The 20,468-nt window shown below is 38.7% G+C and overlaps 2 protein-coding genes across 6 annotated transcripts in view; both read right to left on the bottom strand.

Moving 5' to 3' along the window:
- Positions 1–20,468, bottom strand: part of norpA (no receptor potential A) — a 49,293-nt gene that overhangs the window by 5,175 nt on the left and 23,650 nt on the right. For 2 of the 5 annotated variants that reach the window (XM_068302188.1, XM_068302190.1), the window contains 12 exons: positions 11,356–11,991; positions 11,178–11,237; positions 6,446–6,592; positions 5,752–5,831; positions 3,922–4,158; positions 3,681–3,847; positions 3,315–3,619; positions 3,086–3,250; positions 2,654–3,020; positions 1,327–2,590; positions 1,093–1,249; positions 881–970 (listed from right to left, as the gene is read on the bottom strand). In XM_068302188.1, the coding sequence (XP_068158289.1) occupies positions 881–970; positions 1,093–1,249; positions 1,327–2,590; positions 2,654–3,020; positions 3,086–3,250; positions 3,315–3,619; positions 3,681–3,847; positions 3,922–4,158; positions 5,752–5,831; positions 6,446–6,592; positions 11,178–11,237; positions 11,356–11,535 (3,219 nt within the window). In that variant the 5' untranslated portion in view covers positions 11,536–11,991. Of the gene's footprint in view, positions 1–880; positions 971–1,092; positions 1,250–1,326; positions 2,591–2,653; positions 3,021–3,085; positions 3,251–3,314; positions 3,620–3,680; positions 3,848–3,921; positions 4,159–5,751; positions 5,832–6,215; positions 6,296–6,445; positions 6,593–11,177; positions 11,238–11,355; positions 11,992–12,469; positions 12,620–12,734; positions 12,856–20,468 lie in introns of those variants that run through there. The other 3 variants (XM_068302192.1, XM_068302191.1, XM_068302189.1) reach the window with 3 other exon arrangements.
- LOC137586264 (UBX domain-containing protein 7-like) lies at positions 16,717–17,649 on the bottom strand. The gene has a single exon (XM_068302279.1). The coding sequence runs from the start codon at positions 17,647–17,649 to the stop codon at positions 16,717–16,719; it is 933 nt and encodes a 310-aa protein (XP_068158380.1).

The following is a 20,468-nucleotide window of genomic DNA, read 5'->3' as shown; positions in this document are numbered from 1 at the left end:
GGATGGAGAACTGCCTGAGAAATGTTCACGAAGAAAGCAAAATGAAGTGACAAAACACAAAATACACAAAATACCAATTAGCAGATAATAAAATGATAAATGAAAACAAAGAATATGACTCCATTCATTGCTTAGAAACTACATTATTTCAACTCCATCTTTAGATCTTTACAAAAGTCTCAATTGCCAAAAGGACTCTTGGGTTTTGGGGTTTACAAACTATTACAGACTGACAAACGGACAATATGGACAATCGGAATACTTATTAAATACATAAGTTGTATTTTATACTTCTAATTTATGTAACATGAAATGGAACACAATACAATTTTGTCCTTACACCAAAAAAACAAAAATTTAAATAAATAAACGAAATGCAAGAACAAAAGCGAAACAATGGAAATCAGAATGAATATATATGTATATACAAATATGTATATACTACTATGTAGAAAATAAATTGATATAGATAATTACATCTTAGCAGTTAGTTAAATTTTTTTTTGGGTTTTTGGTTTTGGTTTTCTGTTTTGGGATAGCAGCAACTACATTTCAAGTTCAATTATTAATTGGTCATGGGGTCAAGAGTTGTTGTAATCATTGTTGAAATTGTTGTTTTTGTTGGCTGTTGAGATGTGGTTGCTTGTTGAATTGTTGTTCTACATACAGAAATCGTCTCAATTTGTTTTGTTACGTATCGGATATAGGCATATATGTACATATATTATATACTATATAGGTATATATGCATTAGCATTGGCGGTAATTGGGGGTTTCTTTTAGCAGTATTATAGAGAGTTGTTGTGGTTATTATTGTTGTCTAAAGTACAGTCTCAATACTGGTTATAGTGTCGGTTTGCGGCCGTGTTTCATTTAGTACCTTTTGCACATCGGTACTAAACTCCTCCACTTGCTTGGCATGAGCCAATTTTAATTTCTCCATGGCGCGTCCCTGTTTGACGCCGATTTGCTGTAGAAAGAGAGTTGAAAAGAAAGACACGACACGATTAGTGAGAAGTTTTGGACCCAAGGAGCTTTAGAATTGTCGACATCGATTCGATTGAACAATTCACTTTTTGCGTTCGTCATCACCTTTTTCTCCTCCATGAAACGCTTGACATTATTTTGACGCTTCTCACGCAAACGACGATCCTTTTCATTTTTGGTCTTTAGCGTCTTGTCGTTCTGAACCTCCTTGGCGGTGTCTGCAGAAGTTTTGGCCTGCTTGGTGTTTAAATCTTTTAGATCTCTGTGTGAAAGGACGGACAAGAATCAGTATTAGTTCAAGTAGACTCAAATGGCAACTTATTGGTTTGTTTCAATTACCTGGCATGACGATCTTCTAGCTGCTTGATCTGAGCAGCTTGCACTGTTAGCATAAGAGCCTTCATGGCATCCTGGGAGTCCTGGACATGCTGTCGCAGCATATCCCATTCCTCTTTGCGGTGACGTGCAATCATGTCGGTCCACTGTTTGGTCTGATCATTAATGGCATTCTTGATGTTGGCATCGTTGCGTATGTCATCTTTGCTTTTGCCCTTGATTAGCTTATCGATGGCGGCATTTTGGGTCTTTTGCACTGAGGTGCGCTCCTTGGCGTGCTTTTTGCGTAGGGTATCGAGCTCCTTGATCTGCTTCTTGCCGACCTTCTGGAAGCCCTTTTCCTGACGCAACGATTCGAGCGTCACTGGTTCAAAGACCAATGGCGGCTCTTTTTTCTCCTCCTCCTTGGCCTTGCCGGCATCACGAGCGGCACCGCCGCTTTGCTCCTCGATTCCGAGAGCCTTCATCTGCTCGTTCTGCTGCTTGGCCGCACCGGCAAAGCCGCGTGGATCTGACAGCATGGCCATGAAATCCTCAAAGCCATCAGGTACATAAATCTTTAATTCGATGTTCACAAACAGCATGGGCAGCGACATTGGGAAGTTGGCCTCCGTGCGCAGCGAGACATGCCGATAGCCGGCCTGGAGACCATCCAGCGGTAGAATACGCTGGCCAATCATCTTGCCGCTCTCCTCATAGACGCCGAAGCGCAGCACTGCCAAATCCGGCAAAACAACTTTGCGGAAAACAAATGCATCCTCGTTGTAAACCGGATTCAGTCCATTGTTGGGGACCAGTCGTGTACGGAACTCTTTTTTAACCGTATCGGAGGGCAGGCCAAACATATCCACCTCCACATAGGTGCCAACCTTCTTGTCCGACAAAAATTGACCGGCAATCACTTTAACCGAACATTGAGCAGCAATCACACCGTCCACGGGGGCATCGGCAAACGGATCGAAGTCCTTGTCGGCACGCCGCATAAAGTCCGGCTTTAGCAAGTATCCACAGCCACCGTTGTATTCAAATTTACCCTGGTTCAGTTGCATGGGCAGATCGGAGGTCTGGAAATTCAGTGAGACCATCTGACAGCCGGCATTCCAGAATACCTGTGGCATATAGTTGGACGAATCGGCACGTGTGCCCTTCGGATAGATGCGAGACATCTGACGCTTATTGTAATTGACAAAATCAATGGAGCTCTGTTTCAGGTAATTCATGCCAGCCGATTCCGCAAATGATGACATATTATGGGCAATGTTCTTCTCTGTAAGGACAACATTTTAAGGAAACTTTATTAGTTTTCTCGGTCGCTCGCTCGTCTACTTACCGATTGCCTTGTCGAACCCCTGGAATTTAATGGGCTGCGCATAATTGACCATCGATGAGAGCCAGGGATGCACATTGGTGGTGGAACCACTGTAATTGGCTGCAGCTGCCTCCGCTTCGGCACCGCCGCCACCTTCAGCGGCAGCATCGGCTGCAGCTGCTTCGGGTGCTGCTGGTGCTGGGGCAGCAGCTGCCTCTGGCGGCTTGCCGGCACTGGCGTCCTCTTCCGGATCGTCATCGGTCTTCAATTCACCCTTAAGCCAAAGCTCCAGTTCGACCTTCTCCACTTCGGGCTTCATACGCTTGTTCTTAATGAGAATCTTGCGCTTCAGCTTGCACGGCGGTGGCAGGGGCAAGCCCGGCTCCAGCTAAACATAAAAGTATTCCATGTCACATGGACTGAAATTGGCGTGAAGAGCAAATTCAAACATACCGCATGATCTGGCAATGGTTCCTTCAGCAATAGATCACCAAAGAAGTCATCACAGTATTTAGCTAGTTTATATTGCTGCGCACGATTGCAATGATTCTCAAAAGACAAAATCACGGGATATTCCGATGAAACAAAAGCGCAATCCGCAATGGCTTGAATGCAGTCCTGCAAATGGGAAAATGGTTTACTTCCAACGAAGATATGGATTACAATTACAATGTGCACTCACCTTGAAGAGAATTTCTGTACAGTAGGCATGACCGTGAGTAACAATTGGCTCCTCATCCTCGCCCTTGCCATTCCAACAATCAAGCTCCACACAACGGCAGCCGGCCAACAGGGTCTGACGATACATTTCCACCGAGCTTTTGCCGCCGATTTGGCGACCCGATAGATAAGTATTGTGCGAACTATTTATATAGTAATGGGCCAATGGTTGATCCATTTCCATATAGAAGTCCAGGCGATCCAGAAACACGGGAGCATTCTCATCGGACATTAGATAACGCTTAAAGCCATCCAAAGAGAGTTGAACTGGCAAATGAGAATTGTATATTAGACTTTGGTTAAACTAACTAATTTTTTAAATGTATACCATTCTTCTTCTTCTCCTCATCTAGTTCATAATCGTTGATAATCTCCGTGCAACGTTTCTCCTCATAGAGTGGAAATAGAATTTCATTCATTCTGGGATCACGTTGCTTGTCATTCATGAATTGAATAAATTGCTCTAGACTAATGAAATCCTGTTTGCCCTTGGTTCTAATTAAATGAAAATTGATTTATTGAGTAGTTATCGAATGTTTGCCATATTTATTTAGTTTTCCAGCACTTACATGGATGTGAATAGCTCTTCGATGTCATTACGTGGACAGACTTTGTGATATAAAGCATAGAATTTGTCGAATGTGAATTGCTCCTTTGTCATGGTGGCATTCTTATCATCTGGCAAACCGGCATCTTTGATGCATGTATAGACCAGCTTTTCCGTCTTGCCCGAGGCAAATGTTTTAGCCAAAGTTTTAACTGGAATTTTACCACTCTTCTCCACGCAATAGCTCAGACGCATCCAACTGAAGAGTGAAGCAAACAAATCAAATTAGCTTAAAGTCCACCATAAACTGTAGGCTATATCCATACATACATATATAAAAATGAATGACAAAACAATACAACACAAAGAAATGTATGTATATAAATGCATACTTACGATGACTTAAAGACAATCGCTCTTACTTGAATCAAATTTTATTTATACTTTGAATCCGACCTTGAACTTAATAATGAAATGAAATTTGTGCCTTTTGAGCCAACATTTTAACAGAAACAACCAACAACTTGTTGGTCAACCTTTTCAACTACCGAATCTAAGGGATACAAGGGAAGGGAATTGTGTTGAGATTTGCCCAGAAATTGATTAACTATAATAAATAAAAACATTTTAATATCATCAGGACTATTTACGAACATATGGCTTATAGTCAAGGTGGGTTAATTTGTATTTAATTGGTTTACTCAACATACTAAACACAGGTATTTGCATATCTCAATAAGTACCTATCTACATACATACATATATAGTTTTACATGTATTGATTTTCAATTAGCACTAAATTATAGTCTAAGCTGTTCTATTTTCAATGGAATTTATAATTGAATACGAAATTGAAGCAATTTGTTGTCATGCCACGCCATGCCTCTTCGTTCACTTGGACATAATATGGCCTATGGCCATAAGGGTGACCCAATCTTAATCACAATTTCACTTTCTACATTTAGATTCAGTTTAAGTAATTGCCCCAGCCCCAGCCCCAGCCCCAGCTCCAACAGCAATAGCAGAAGGACTGAAGGAGAAAGGAAATGAAAAGGAAAGGAGTGACCATCTCATACCAGCAGGAGGGACCTTCGATGCATAAATAATGCAATCGAAAACAAATTGCAAACTAGGCCAAATAATTTACAACACAAACATGCAACTGCAACTGGCCACGCCCTGTGTTACCTGTGTTATAGGTGTCACTTGGCCACCCACTCAGCCATCCATTCACCCATCTACCACAGAACACACACACACACACACACACACGCGAGGACCCTCTTGGACTCCTCAGACTGCATAAACTGCATCGACATCGACATCGACGTGTTGCGGCTGCAGTTCGTCCACCACAAGCAGAAAACACCATCAGAAGCCCCCAAGACTGTACCGACCGCAAGCAACGCATATTCAATGAACCGCAATTCACATCCATTTGCATTGACCATTGACTGCATGTTGCTGGTCAACTGGTTTTGGTTTCGAGACAAAAAAGTAAACTCTTTGGAAGTTCAATTTTATTGACAGGCAAGACCCACTCGTTTGTCTCGAGTGCAATCGCAACGTTTCATTTTGATAGACATTTCGATTTCCTAACTGGATAACAGATTTTCAAGTCTACGGCTAGGCTCAATCTAGGCTAGGATGTTAGCAATCCAACTGAAGAACTTCTTGGAATCGACTGACTGTTTAAAAAGAACTGACTGTATACATACATATGTATGTATGTCTGTACATATATGTCTGTATGTATATGATAACGATATACTTACCCGAGTGCAACTAAAGCTACACTTATATAACACTTTGATACTTTGTTTGCTTATCGTAATATGTAATATTAACTTACTGTTTCATTAGATTCAGACGTGGACAGACATTGGTGGCTTTATTGTTATGAGTGATGAGACGCAAATTCTTTTGCCAACTCTATAACATTTTCACATTGTTGTTACATATTTTCGGTATATGTGTATATGTATATACAGATATATTGGTTTAGATTTGGATTTTTGGTATTTCACATGCAAACAAAAACACAAAATTGATGCAGATAGAAACATTATTTACAAGTGTGTGCCATGTGTATCATATAGATAGATATAATAGATAGATAAATAGATAGATATATAGATATATAGATAACAACATATATACAATCAGTGTTGCGTTCTGATTTTCGTTTCGAAGTGCATGCAAATGGGGGATAAGTATGAGGTATACATAAATGTATATTGTCGATGAATGGATGGATGGGTGGATGGATGGATGGATGGATGATATTTAGAATTTGAATTTGACACGCCCACTTACTGTTTTCTTAGACACATCATAGGGCAGATATTATTCGCTTTGACATTATGGGTTATTTTTCGTATGCCATCTAGCCAGATCTAAAAGAATTAGATGCCAAAATGAAGATTGGAAGGATTGGATACATAAATGTATAATGATTGGGGTCCAGTCCATGATTCTGTATAATTATGTTCCCTATGTATGTTTCTGTGTGTCTGTGTGTGCGTGCGTGTGTGTGACTTATATACCTTAGCCGTAGCCGCATCTGGACAAATAACATGATGATATGTTATATTGATATAATCCGTATTCGAGCATATGGTCAATGAACGTTTATCCAACTCTGGTATATTCGTGCCATTCTTTTTTGTAACCTTATCCAGTATTTTGGGATCCTGTAAGTAAAAGATAACAAACTCATTCAATTTAGTTCAACAATATATACATAGATACATATAATTGTTCTACGTATGTATATGTATCTAGACAATCGAAATTAGGGCAAAAAGCAACATCAACATCAAAATCATTTTGAATGCAATTTGGCTTGGCGCAGCAGAATCCCAGCAGAAGCTGAAACATTAATCTCGAAACGCATCATTAATCAAAGACGAAATGCTTATGTAGGGTCGAGTGGCATGAGGGGGGAGTCCGTGAGGCATTACGAAGGAAATAGCAAGTCTATTATAAACATTTATCAACATTTGCACATTGAATTAAAAACAAATAAATCTCTTTTCGAAGCACAAAAAAATTTTAATTTCATGTTTGACCTTCAATCTCATAAGACTATTTTCAAATAGTTGAAGGTGAAAAATTGTGTGTGTGTGTGTGTGTGTGTTCGCTGCTTCCACACAACACAATGAATATAATACTACTGGCTGGCTATTTAACCCTGGGCAAGTTCATTAAATTTTTGTAATTTGTGTGCAAGCAGGAAGCAGACATCACTTTTAATATCAATTTATTTAGTCGATTTTTATGTACTAGTTTACGATATTATGAAGGACTACATATATACATATGTAGGTATGTATATAGATCGTTTATTTCAGCAATTTGCAGTTGCTTACATTTGTAAAGAGCGAACATTTAACTAGTTACTAACTAGAGTTTGAACATCATCGTTTTTAGATTAGCAATAATTAGTTACTGATTTGCTGGAGTAAAATTTATAATTCATTATCATTTTGATGTATATCTCCGAAGTTAACCAGAGCCGATTTAAGTGTTTCAAATGCCGCTAATATTTAGTAGATAACTAAACTTGAATGTGTCCCAAACGAGGTATGTACTTATGTATTTGGTAAAAGATTACGGTCATTCAACTAAGTTTACTCGTTTGAAAGAGTTTATACAACCTAATGACTCTAGAAATCGAAATACAAACGCTTAGGACCCTCTTGGATTACCTTTTAATTCACATAAAGTAAGAATTCGAATTACCTATCTCCGTTTGCGGGTGTGAGTTTAACTGGGTTTCATTTAGTATGAGTTGAACTCTAATCTAATGTTCATATACAAATTTAGAGTTCCTACAATGATCTTCATTTGTTTCATGAATGCAAGTTTCGAGTAATATTTCCTGCTTATTGGTGTTTCGATGATAGAACCATTGATGGAAGGATTAATCTTATTATTGTTTCCGTTTTCTATATCCCTAAGGCAGAGTGCCCGGTGTACTGACTTGGGAAACCGGGCCACAATCTGTGAAACAATTGGATTGTAGAGCCAAAACGCTGTCATAAGTTTCCATTTACTTAGACATAGTTGAAAATAAAAAACAAAAGGTTTATTTCTTTGATTCTACATTTCTATTCCGTCTTTGGCCTAGTCGTCCATCTTTCATAGGGCCGAAACAAAAGCTGGTTTACCACCGATCACTCTTCCTTATCTACATATATTATTAGTTCATACCAATTTGGATTAGTAAATATACAAATTGCTGCAATTTGCCACATAAAAAACCAGAGCAACATCCATTTAAAATAAAATTCGTTCATCCCAATAAGTATGCTACATAAAATAGACTTTCACCCTGTAGATCTGCATTTGATGAAATAATGAAACAATTGCAAACCTAAACGGAAGGATCTACGCCCATGTCATAAGATAAACAATAGATGAAAGGGGGCCTGTGTGTGTGTGTGTGTGTGTGCGGATGGGTGTGACAGAACAACGAGAAAAAAAAAAAGAAAATAAAGTGAAAGCAAATGTTATAAAAGTTTTGCCACTTGCTAGCTTTTTGGTTTTTTCCTTTTGTTGTTGCTGCCGTTACTTAAATCACCTCCCGCTGCTGCCGCCGCCTCTGCCCATCCTGCTGCTGCTGCTGCTGCTAGTTTAGTTCGCAGGAGAAAGCGAGACTCGTGCATTATTGAATAGCTCGAAGAGAGCAATGGCGGAGAGAATGCCAGAATGGCAAAATGGTAAAATGGCGCAATGGCAAATAGTCAACAACAATGGGAAATTTTTTGTAAGAAAACTGCAACCAAGAGTAAAAACAAAATTTGTTTCATCATGTTGCCTCTGTGTGTGTGTGTCCATGTTTTCAATATTTCTTGCCTTCATTCATTTATTCTCTTCAGGCAAACCGAAACGAAGCAACTTTTAATGGTTCATTGTGCCACACACACACACACACACACACACACACACAAATATACAGCATAATAGCTGTGATTGTGTGTGTGTGTGTGTGGATGATTTAATATTGATGACCAAACATTTCAAGTGTTGGCACACACTCATTCACACATACATATATACTGGCTTATGGCCAGTTTGCATTAGACTGGCTTCTCGTTTCTCTTTTCCTGTGGCAAATTCAATTTCTAATATTTCAAAATTTAAATTTTTCCCTAGAAATCAAGAGAAAGTGAGGGGAGTTAGCAAACTTTATGTTTCTTAAGTTTACACATCGAATATCACGTATACGTCTAGTATGTTTAAGGAATATTAGTCAATGGTTTATAACTATTTCTATGTCAAATCGTTTGAACGAGAAAAGTGTTTTCCATTCCGTGGAAACTGTTTCAGTGTAAAAAGTTTATGCAAATCATTTCAATTCGTATTGCTTCTTATAAATCTGTATCCTCCACTTGTGTTTGACCAAAAATTTGTGTCTAGTGCTGCAAAAGTTTTGCATATATTGTTTGTATGTAAACTTGCTTGTTGTTTTCCTTAAGTTACGCCTTCTAATGCATCTGGATCCTTCTCTCTTTTTCCTTTTTCTTCTCTTTTTGGCATTTATTTTGCATTTTAATTGAATTTACTTGACAGTTGACATGAGTTCACCCAGAAAACAGAAGCCAACAATAAAATGACACGCCTTAAAAACCCACAAAACTATAAAAATATTGCTGATGCATTACCAAATAATAACATGAAATACAAATCTATTCAAAATGTTGACTTTTTCTATTGTCAATTTAGAAGTAAAGTTAGGAAATACCACAGCTGTGAATTGACTTTCAAATCAAGTTGCGAGGGGGTCATTAAATGGGATTGAAAAGTTTCTTTAATCAAAATATTTGTCTTCAAATCATGACTCCCATCGATCATGTACATTAAGGAATGATGTCAAACATAATAAAATCAAATGTTCTAAATGTTCTTTTCATAAGTCAAGAATATGATACGCTTGGCTTTTGAATGGCCCTAGTCGAGTTTTTTTTCGATAAAACTTTGTCACATTTTTCATAATTTTGTCCATATTTCTCGCATTTTTGAAGCGAATCTTTAAAGTTTGTTTGCAAAGCTTTCGTCGTGAACCATGTGCAACGAAATGTCCTCTATTTTTCCACAGCCACAAGCATTGACATATAGCCATAAAACTGTCCGAGTAGTAGATGTATGTGTGTGTGTGTGTGTGTGTGTGTGCGTGTGTGTGTGTGTGTCAGTGGCAGTGCCAGTTAATGTGTCAATATGTCACTTTTGCTCTCAATTGTTTTTTAGCCAAAGTTGTGACTTTTGCCTTGCGCTGCGGTAGTGTTTGCTTTTTTCCTACGCATTTTGACTATGCGCTGAAGTTGGATTTATTGTCAGCGGCCACGCCCACGGCCTTCATTCGTGTGCAATCCTCTACTGCTGGTGACCTGACTGCCATGACAGAGGCTTGTCTATGCTGGCTCTTAAACGGGATTTATAGCCAAACAGCCACCAAAATGAACCGACAGAGTAACTATTTACGACCCATGCCACGTGCATGGGATACAAAAAAGGAGAGAGAAAGAGACAGAAAAAGAGAGAGAGAGGATTCGAGGAGTATATGTGTCTAATTGAGATTTGCTTGCCCCCAATGCTTTGACATACAATTTTAATGGCTTGCCAATGATGGAGCGATGGAAAAGGATGTCGTCACCTGGCTGACTGTCAGACAAACTGACTGACTGGCAGACTGACTAACTGCATCCGTTCGTCAGCATACAAAAATGGGAGCAAAACAGGGAGTGCTCAAAGGACCCTATACTGCATTATCCACTCAATCAATCCACTCACGTTAGTTACTCGGCCTTTGCTACAGTTCGATAGGAAAATTTTTAAAAATATATCTCGAGATACGACTATAATTATAAGCTAAGAGGGTGACTAATGGAGCTGATGGGTACTAGATATGCTCTTAATCAAGACAAAACGCATTGATTCATTCATCATATTATCCCCCATCCCGTGCTGGATGTGGTACTGCAAAATGATTAATGCAATGGGCATGGTAGTAGTCCTGGCTCTCATCCTGCTCTTCAGGTTTGTCTTCCTGGTACTGAGCTTTAGTTTGGTTTCCATCATAAAGTTGTTTTGCCTTTTTTTCTTTGCTCAATTTTGCGCTTGGCTGCATAAAAGTAACTTTGATTGGTTTTTTTTTTGCTTTTCCTTTCGATGAGTTGAGGCGATAGAGATGTGATGGCTAGGGGGCAGGGGTAGGTGTGTGGGGGCTTTGGAGGGAGTGTCGTGCACTTTTTTATTATTTATTTCTGTACTTACCCTTGGTGTGCCGCCAGCACGAATGTCGCTCACTTGACACAGCTCAATGACATCGCCATCCTACAAAAAGAGGAGAAGCAAAAAAAAAAAATGAAAGAGAAGAGAAAGTGAGTGAATGAGAGACGGAAGGAAGGAGATGGAAAGGCTCTGGGCATAAATAATGGTAATTTGTACGTACCCTTCCCTCACTCTTCCAATAAAGAAAGAATCCATATTCATCCACCTTGAAGAGGGCATCACGTTCAAAGTCATTCTCTTTGGTTTCCTTCTCATTCTCGAACCAGCGATCGAATACACAGCCAGTGGTCAATTCCGGTGGCACCGGAATGATCCAATCGAATTCGTACTTCTTTGTCATTATATTTACAGTAAAATCGCTGCTATATACACATATACATACACACACACACGTAGCTTCACTTCAATTCACTTGCTCTTCCGCCTTCTCACTCGATTTCTCTCTCTTCTATTTTTTGTATATTTTTGGTTTTTTGGTGCTTTCAGTTTTGCTACGAAATATTCAAGTGTTTGATCCAAATCATTAAGATCATATATTCTGTATATATGTAAGTATATATAATGTGTATAATACAATTTTAATTATTGTAGGTCACATTGTGTTTTTTATACTCCTTTTACTCCTAGAAATTGGCTAATTGAACTAATTGGTGTTCTAGATTTCGATTTTGAGTTTTCTTGTTGCTTGGTTTTGGTTTTCAAGTTATTTGTTAGTTGATTTCCTTTTTTGGTTGGTTTTTTAAGCGTATTGGTTTTGCTTTATTTTTATTTTTTTGGTGTACAAATTGCAGTTGACCTGTAAATAGATAAAAGTAATGGAAATTTTTGAAATTTGTATAAACAATTACAATTATAGACAATGGAGAACAAGTGCAATTACGAAAGGATAATTTGTCTATGCATTTTGATTGAATCTCTGTGAAAAAGTTGGAAAACATTTAATATACATAACTAAGAAGACAAACACACAGACAATTTCAATTTAAAATCCTTAGCCATGTTTCATGTCCTTCAACATGTCCTCTTTCCCAACAAAGCAGTAAGAGAGTCTTTGTGTGCATTCCCTTAGGTGGCCTTTTTGCCTTCAACAGCAGCAAAGTAAAATTTCAAAAGCGAGAAATTTCTCAACCAATTTACTTGTGTTAGCTGCCATTTTTTAACATTTAACCTCTTAGCAACAATTTCAAATCATAGCCACATCTTTAATAAGTACAATATAATAACACATTATCCTTGGCAACAAAACCAAAGTTTAGAAAAAAAAAATCACATACACACTTTTAGATGTCACTAGAAAAAAATTTACAAAAATTATTCAAATAGTTTGAATTGTAAAGCTGTTCATTGGACACTGAACTATTTCAATTTCAACAACAAACTAACAAGCCAATCGACTTGAACAGACAACTTGTGGGTCTGAGAGACATTTGGTTAATGTTTGAGTCCTTTTAGTTCAAGCTAATTAAATATAACTAATCACATTGCAAATAGCCGGACGACACCTGTATAGGATTATTATGTATATATTATATTCCTTACACTTGAGTCACAAGTTTACGTTCCCGTTCACGTGCTCGTTGCCACGATGGCACTTCACACCAAGTTCTCGAATACAACTAAATCAAAGTGTCTTGAATGGCAAGAAAAAAAGAAAGAAGAGCCCTCCTCCATTGAGAGATAGACAACACTAATGGCATTAACGAATGTCGACATTGTCATTGCCATTGCCAGTGCCAAAGCCAAAGCCAAAGCCAAAGTCATAGCCAGAGCCAGAGTCAGGGCAAAAGTGAAGAGGCTTCTGGTTAGGTGGTAGAAGGTAGGCATCAGCTGGAGCACTTTAAGGGCTTCCTGGCCATGGCCTCGCACCTGAAAAACAGCAACATCAACAACAAATATCGTGAATGTGGCTGATGATGACGTTGGGATTTGAATTTGGCAGAACGTTAAGTAACTTTGTGTGTGTCTGTGTGTGTGTGTTGGCTTTTCAATTTGTTTGGCCATGCCCACTGATTTTCATTTTTCTTACTTGCTCGCTTTTGACAATTATGGCCACGCCCCCCCTTAACCATCAACCGCCCCTTTAGCTCCTTTGACTGATTGCTCTCCCGTGTGATGAGATTTCTTCACTTTCTCTTTTTTTTTTTGTGTGTTTTTTTTTTCATTTCATTTTATTTTTGGCAGCGAATCTTTCACATGACTTCAAATTCAATGAGCTGCAAAATTTTCGTTCATTGTTAAACTTAGAAGCTCGTTAGCCAGTCAACACACACACAGACACACTGGCAGAAGCTTTGTGTGTGTGTGTGTGAAGCGGATATGATTTCACGGTGTATGTCAAAAAAATACTTTCACGCCCCTTGCTGCCAACAGCAGTTAATGAATTTACGCCCTTTGCGCTTTTGAACTTTTCTTCCAGGACACGAAGTGCGCGAGATGAGATGAAGGACGAAAGACCACACCACATCAGACCAGTCAAGGCAAAGCAAAAGGATTTCGAGAGGGTCAGGTTTATTTTGACTTGTTGCCAAGTCAACAATTTGACCCCAAGACAACCAGCGAACAGAAAAAAAAAACTATCTTAATCTTCTGGCATTTGATGCCTTTCACACGTGCCAACAGACTCTGATGTTCCATTAGAACTAACCCCGATCTAACACTATTCTCTCCCCTCCTCGTACTTGTTGATGATCCTTATTATTGATTGGAATAAAATCGTTTTATAGTCATAATATTTTCTCCCTCCCAATTGTTAAGCACTTCAAATTTTAGTGATTGATATGATTGTGTTCAATCTAAGCCCCTATGAAAGGAACTCCCCGGCAAATATATGAATGTAATGAAAAGGGGAATTCCCTTGTACCCGTATGTGTAGGTAAGTTTCATGTTCAATACCCAGCAAAGCACTTAAAGCTCTGCCAGCTGCTTAAATTTATATTTCCCGTTTTGGGCGAACGCAAGAGAAACCCCTAACGAAACGAAATCAAAACGCAAAAACATAAGTAAAACTGCCATCCAGCTTCACCATTCACCCCATTCCGTATACATCACATCGCATCCCGTTCCCCAACCAACCAACCAATTTCATTCAGGTATCTCTCATGTTAATGTACCTATATAACAACGTTCTTTGGTTCGCATTTGGTTCCCAAGTGCCACGCCTCAACACCTGTGTCAATATATCGCCAAAATTCAGCGCTCAACTTGAAAGCAACAGCAACAGAAGAGGCAAAATAAAATGAAATAAAATATAAAAAAAAGAACGTAACGAAAACGAAAGAAAGGGAACGATGATATGGGACCAGGAGGTGGAGAAGTAAAAGTAAAAATAACTTGCATAAACTTTGCCTCAAAGGACACACACACACGCAGGAACATCTACACACAAACACACGAGCTCACGTACGCCCAGAAGCATGCTACAAATATGCTCATTACGTGAGCCCTCTCTTCCTGCCCTCTGTATATCTCACCACCCACTCCTTCTCTAGCACTATGTCTCTATCTCTCTGCGTCACTCAACCACCAGCGACAATTGCTCAATTTATTATTGCATACTTGGCGGCTATAAAACTTTCGCAGGCATTGCATATGGCTATAATGTGTGCGTGTGTGTGTTTGTTCGTAAACGAGGGCTGTTTCATATGTTATGCCAAGTTGGTTTGGAACTAGTGTAACTAGTCTATTAACTACAATAAGCGATAATAAAACGTTTCTACTTTTCAATTTGAATCACACAGAGCAACCGGAATTGAAGTTTTTCCTTTCTTGCTCTTATGTCAGAATAGAGCAAGGCTTCATTCAGTTGCTTCTTTAGTAAATGTATTTGCCCATTATTATTCTTTTACTAGTTACACTTACGAAAATTGAATTTACCGTAAGCCAAAAGCAAAACCTAACCGAAAACGAAATATTTGAGAAATTGCCATTTCAATATTTGATGAGCTGAGAATGAAAAGACGACGAAGAGACAACAACAACAACAGTAACAACAACAACAAACAAATAAAATGTTTTGCTCTGTGTACATAAGTAGCAAATAAAATATTAAAGTTTTCCTTTTTTTTGTGTTCTTGGATTTCCTTGGTTTTGGTTGACCTTGATTGAGATTTGTGTGCGGCGCATTTATCAAATTTGAATTCCATGGTCAAGTTCAGTTGAGTTTTTGATCAATCAATCAATCAATCAAACAAAAACAAAAAAACCCTTAAACTAAAATAAAAAGGAAAGGCCTCACATATAGTCAATTACATCAATCAAATAAACGGGATGGATGGGAGAAAACTTTTATTATGAGAAATTGATGTATGTAATTACGTGTAATAAACAAACACTTCTTCTTCCTCCTTGTACCCCGTTCTGTAGTCCGTCCTGTTTGTCTTTGCTCCCATTTGCAGCAAATTGAAAACTATGTACGTGTATGTGAATGTATGTATGTGAATGTATATGTGTATTGAAGGACTGCCAAATAAAATGGAACTATGCTGAATAACCTAAAACATAACGCCAACAATGCACACATACATACACTCATAGACAGTTATCTATGCATATACCCTTCAGTACGCGTAGACTGGGTATCGCCGGTGATTCCTCGGCGACATGTCGATGAGAAGCTGAGTCGATATAACCACGTCCGTCCGTCCATCGTTGCGTATGCGTTTTATTCAACCATCTTAAGAGCTATTGGGATAAATGTTGATGATATTTGAGCTACTTATAACCCCGGTAAGATAAAGTATGAAAATCGTCAGGATCGGACCACTATAACATATGGTTTTATGTATAAGAAAAATATATGAAGGAGTTGGAGCATCCCCAGTAGCAGAGCACACAAATACCCACAAAGAAGAAGCAGACATGGAAGGGAAGGAAGGTTATAACTGTCCATAAATAATTAAGTTACAAATAAATAGGTTGGAACATGTAAAAATATTACGGCTCGTAACGGCTGTCGACGGCGGCAATTTGGTATTAAAGGGTATGGTCAAGTTTATGCACAATAGACTGCCTCTGCGTATGTGTGTGTAAAGTTTGCCAAATAGTTGCATACTTCCAGGAAGGCATATACAAATTTTCATTAAATTAAATTAAAACAAGTGTGATGAACAAAACATGGAACGAGAAGCTGACTTCTAAATACCCTTAAACATTGTCCGAGCATTTGAGTTTCTGGTTGAGTTTTTTGTGACCCTCACTCACTTGTCATTGACTCACCCTTTATGGTTAGGGTATGGAAAACATGAACATTTTGACTTACGCATTTATTTGCTAGTTGCAGCAAGGAAATGACATGGAAACGTTCCTCGTTCAACATGTTCAGCTTCTGTTTTGATAAAAGCTTTTTTAATTAACTTGCCAAAACTAAAAACTTTTGATGTAATGCCAGGAAATTTGAAGGAAATGCAATAAATTTAAGGGAATTTAATGTCTGCAAAATGCTGTCCCACTAGCTAACGGCAAAAATCATCTGAGGCATTTGTATGAGTTAGAATGTATTTGATTTCTCTAAATTATTTATAGCTTAAATCTGATTTGATTCGCACGCATCGTCATGTGTCAAATGCAAATTGGCCGATGGATGTAAACTCAATTGGTCCAGAGTGGACTGATTGTCAATCGCTTGCAAGGAGAGACGGGGCTGAAGGCAAATCAACTTATAACCCTCTTGCGGAATATGTTGCAAATTCTCAGAGATATGCGAACGCAACGTCTGCAATTTTGTATCGGAAGGCCAGCGGAGTAACGTTTGCTCAGGCTCACCGGAAGCACTTAAGAAATGCAACTTCACCGTGGTCAATTCTTCTTGTCGTTTGCCCAATTCTGAATTCGTTTCTTGTCGTTTGCCCAATTCTGAATTCGTTTCACCATCGTCTATCTCCGGACACGTTTTGGAGCTCGAGGCCACTTCGGAAATCTTTGGCGAATCTACATATTGAGCAAAGCTGTGATGCACTTTCACGAAATGCTGCAGGCCAACCAAAACATTGTTTAGTTTAAGACGAGAGGAGCTCCAGATTTTCTCGCCAGTGCGCGGATCGAGAACACTTAAGCGGGGCAGTTTTCCGCAATGATAGAATGTAATGAAATCACTTCCCTCCGAGCTGGTACTGTCCACTTCCCAGAGCACGAAATGTCGCCGAATCAGACGCTTCACTTCCCCATCGTCCAGGACAACAGGGTGAATAACCTGCAGCGGATCGTCCACTAAAACCAACAGCCATTTAAGACGACTTTGAGCATAATCACGGGCACCAACAAGAGTTTCGGCAGGTACCTTCTTAATGGGTCGATCAAACGGACGATTGACAGTAGATGGAACAGGATTTAAACGAGGACGGGAATGCAGGGGCATCGCTTGTCCAGTTAGCGTCATGTCGCTTCCATTCGATGAGTCTCCCTCTTCTTGACGTGTTCGGTTTTCCAGAAGTTTACCTTCAATTACGAACTGAGCCATAGCTGCTGATACATTTCGGTTGGGTGCGGCTAAAATTTGTAGGGCCTCCTCCTGCGAACAACCACAGATCGGCATAATAAATTTCAACAGTGGATTATTATCCATGGCAAATCCTAAAATTTAAAGACGATATTAACTAGGAACAAGTAACAATTTTGTTTGTGTGTGTGTGTGTGTGTGTGTTAGTGGGGTTAGTTGTGAACTGACTGACAAATGTTTGACTACTCAATACATAGCCCGTTTGGCCCGATGAAAGGTAGTGAAAAGGATTCTAGATTAACAAATACATAGTTTGCTTTTTTGTACAAAATTATAACCCTTCATTTTAAGCCCGGACGCGTTTATTCCTTTATCCATTTTAAAGTTATCTCATTTTGTTTTAACTGGAACTTAAGTTTCTGTCTGAAGCCAAAGAAAGGCTTCTGGTTGATAATAATGATGAGTTACTTTACATTCTATTGTATTATTTGATTTCAGTTCTTTTGCTAGTTCTTGCCATAGTCGAATTTTCTTCAACTTTCAGTCCCACACACACACACACACACAAACACACAACCCACATTTTGGTTAACCCCATTGTCAATCTATAGAGTAACTTTGCTTTACTCAGCCCACTTTAAGCTTACTTAGTATATCTCAGCGTATCGAGAGCTCAACTCACAGATATGCAGATACATACACATACATACATACATATGTATGTATGTTCATACATACATATATGCGGAAATTTGCCAAAAGGCTCATGGGCGTGTAAAGGCTCTGAACCCAGATCCACAATCCCCACCCAACACCATCCCCGCCTCGAAAATGGGAATGGGGCTTCTCGTTTGGGGCACGCACCAACCTGGTAAAATCAAAACCAAACACAGGCGAAGGCATCCTTCAAACAAAACTGTCAGCAACTGTCAAAAGAAGTTAAACGAAACACACAAAAAAAAGAAGAAAAAACAAAACCTTCACATTCCCTCCGCACCAAAAAAAAAAAAAAAAGAAAAAGGAAAGCAAAACAAAAAAAAAAAAAAGAAAATCGTAATTCCCCCATTGGCCCCTCTATGCTTTTCAAACAATAACATTGACAGCATATCGGACCGTGTCCTGGTTTGGCGTTCTTTTTTATTTCTGTTTCTGCGGATAAGAGGAAAACGGTTTTTGTATACTCTAAGGAATCTTAAATTTAAACGTAGGAAATGAAATCGACAAGAAATCGAAGAGAAAGAAGAATTTACAAACGATCGAGATGAAAGCTTAGCCGTTTTTTTTTAGGAGATTTGTAACTTAAATCGATTTATAGATCATATCCTTCGTTGCGGGAACCACAAGGAGGCAAGTGGGAGTTCCTTTTGACTGTGGATCTCCTTTGTTTTTTATTAGATAGAGTATCAAAGACTCGCGAAAGGCACTTTCTTCTTTATGTTGGGTTCCTTTTCACTTTTTTTCCCCCGTCGTCATCGTCATCGTTGTCGTCAACGTCGGCGTAGACGTCGACGTCGAGTAGTAGGCACGTAGCGTACAACAGCCGGCTGGGCTGCTGGGTTTATTTTTAACGAAACTTCCTTTCGAAGCCAGGCGAAAGCAACACGAAAAACGAAAAACAATACATCATCATCGAAACGGTGGAGGAGCCCTCACTCCTTGGTAGTGGGGGGGATGGGTTGGGAAGGCGAGGGGTGAACAAGTTTATGGGCCTGGCCCCATGTTGTTGTTGTTGTTGCTTCTCTTGTCGGTTGTTTGAAGGAAATTGTGCATATTAAATATATGACAATAAACGTGGCCAAGAACAAAAATTCAAGTTCCCAGGCCGGTGGAGGCAGTGCGGCGGCCTAGGTAAGTAAGTTAGTGTCTCTGTGTGTGTGTGTGTGTTTGTATCTGTGTGACCGTGTGAGTAAATGGCATAAAGCATTTATAATAATTTGTCAATAATTTTACTTTGTCTCGTAAAATTGTACGCTTAGTGAGATATTTGTAGGTTATAATACCACATATATATAATGTGTGTGTGTGTGTGCGTGTATGTATATGTGGAAATCAAGCCAGACATTCTGTGATTGTGTGTGTGTGTCTGACTAATAGACATTTTATCGATTAGGCCACGAATACAAATTATATTTGATGAGCTTTTAATTGAATTGATTTTATTTTATTTTTTTGTTTCTCTTTCCATTCATTTGGGCCACCTCTTCATCTCTCTTTCCCCACACCAGCCCCCACTTCTCTGCTTATTTGATAAGTGGGCAATGGCATGAGGAGTAGAAGTATAATAAGGACGAGGATAGCACGCGTCCTGGCATAAGGATATGCGTATAATGACAGAATAGATAATAATAATAATAATTGAAAATATCAAATCAATCTAAGTGAATAATTAAGTGGGCAGGTGGTTGAGATGAATTAAGATTAAGGACGCAGGAACACACATAATAACTATGCCTCAAGTACAGTTGTGTTAGATAGAATCTATACACTAATCAAAAGGTTCAAGCGTGATCTATCTCTATATATATGTATGTACATTTGTACATATGTACATTTTGATATAACCTAGAGCTGTCTGTTTATTATTTACCGTCTCAGACTAAACTAAGTTAATGCTTTACGACTAGCTAATAAGTGTATATTGCTTTCTAGTTTACGGCGTAAGATTTGTAATCAGTGAATAAATTTCGGAGTTTAACGAAAATATCGGTATAAATTCATTAATTAGAGGAAACCAAACATTTTCATGGTTATATATTTTCAGTTATTGCATTTGCAGGCAATTATTCAAAGAAATATATACATATTTATATATATTTGATGGTACATATTTATTTAATTAG

This window comes from Drosophila tropicalis, unplaced genomic scaffold, assembly GCF_018151085.1.
Source record: "Drosophila tropicalis isolate 14030-0801.00 unplaced genomic scaffold, ASM1815108v1 contig_952, whole genome shotgun sequence".
Taxonomy (NCBI): domain Eukaryota; kingdom Metazoa; phylum Arthropoda; class Insecta; order Diptera; family Drosophilidae; genus Drosophila; species Drosophila tropicalis.
Note: the sequence above shows the minus strand (reverse complement) of the source record. Positions and strands in the feature narration are given on the sequence as shown.

Coding starts and splice junctions, on each gene's coding strand:
- LOC137586264 (XM_068302279.1), bottom strand. CDS start 17,649: ATGGCTCAGTTCGTAATTGAAGGTAAACTTCTGGAAAACCGAACACGT.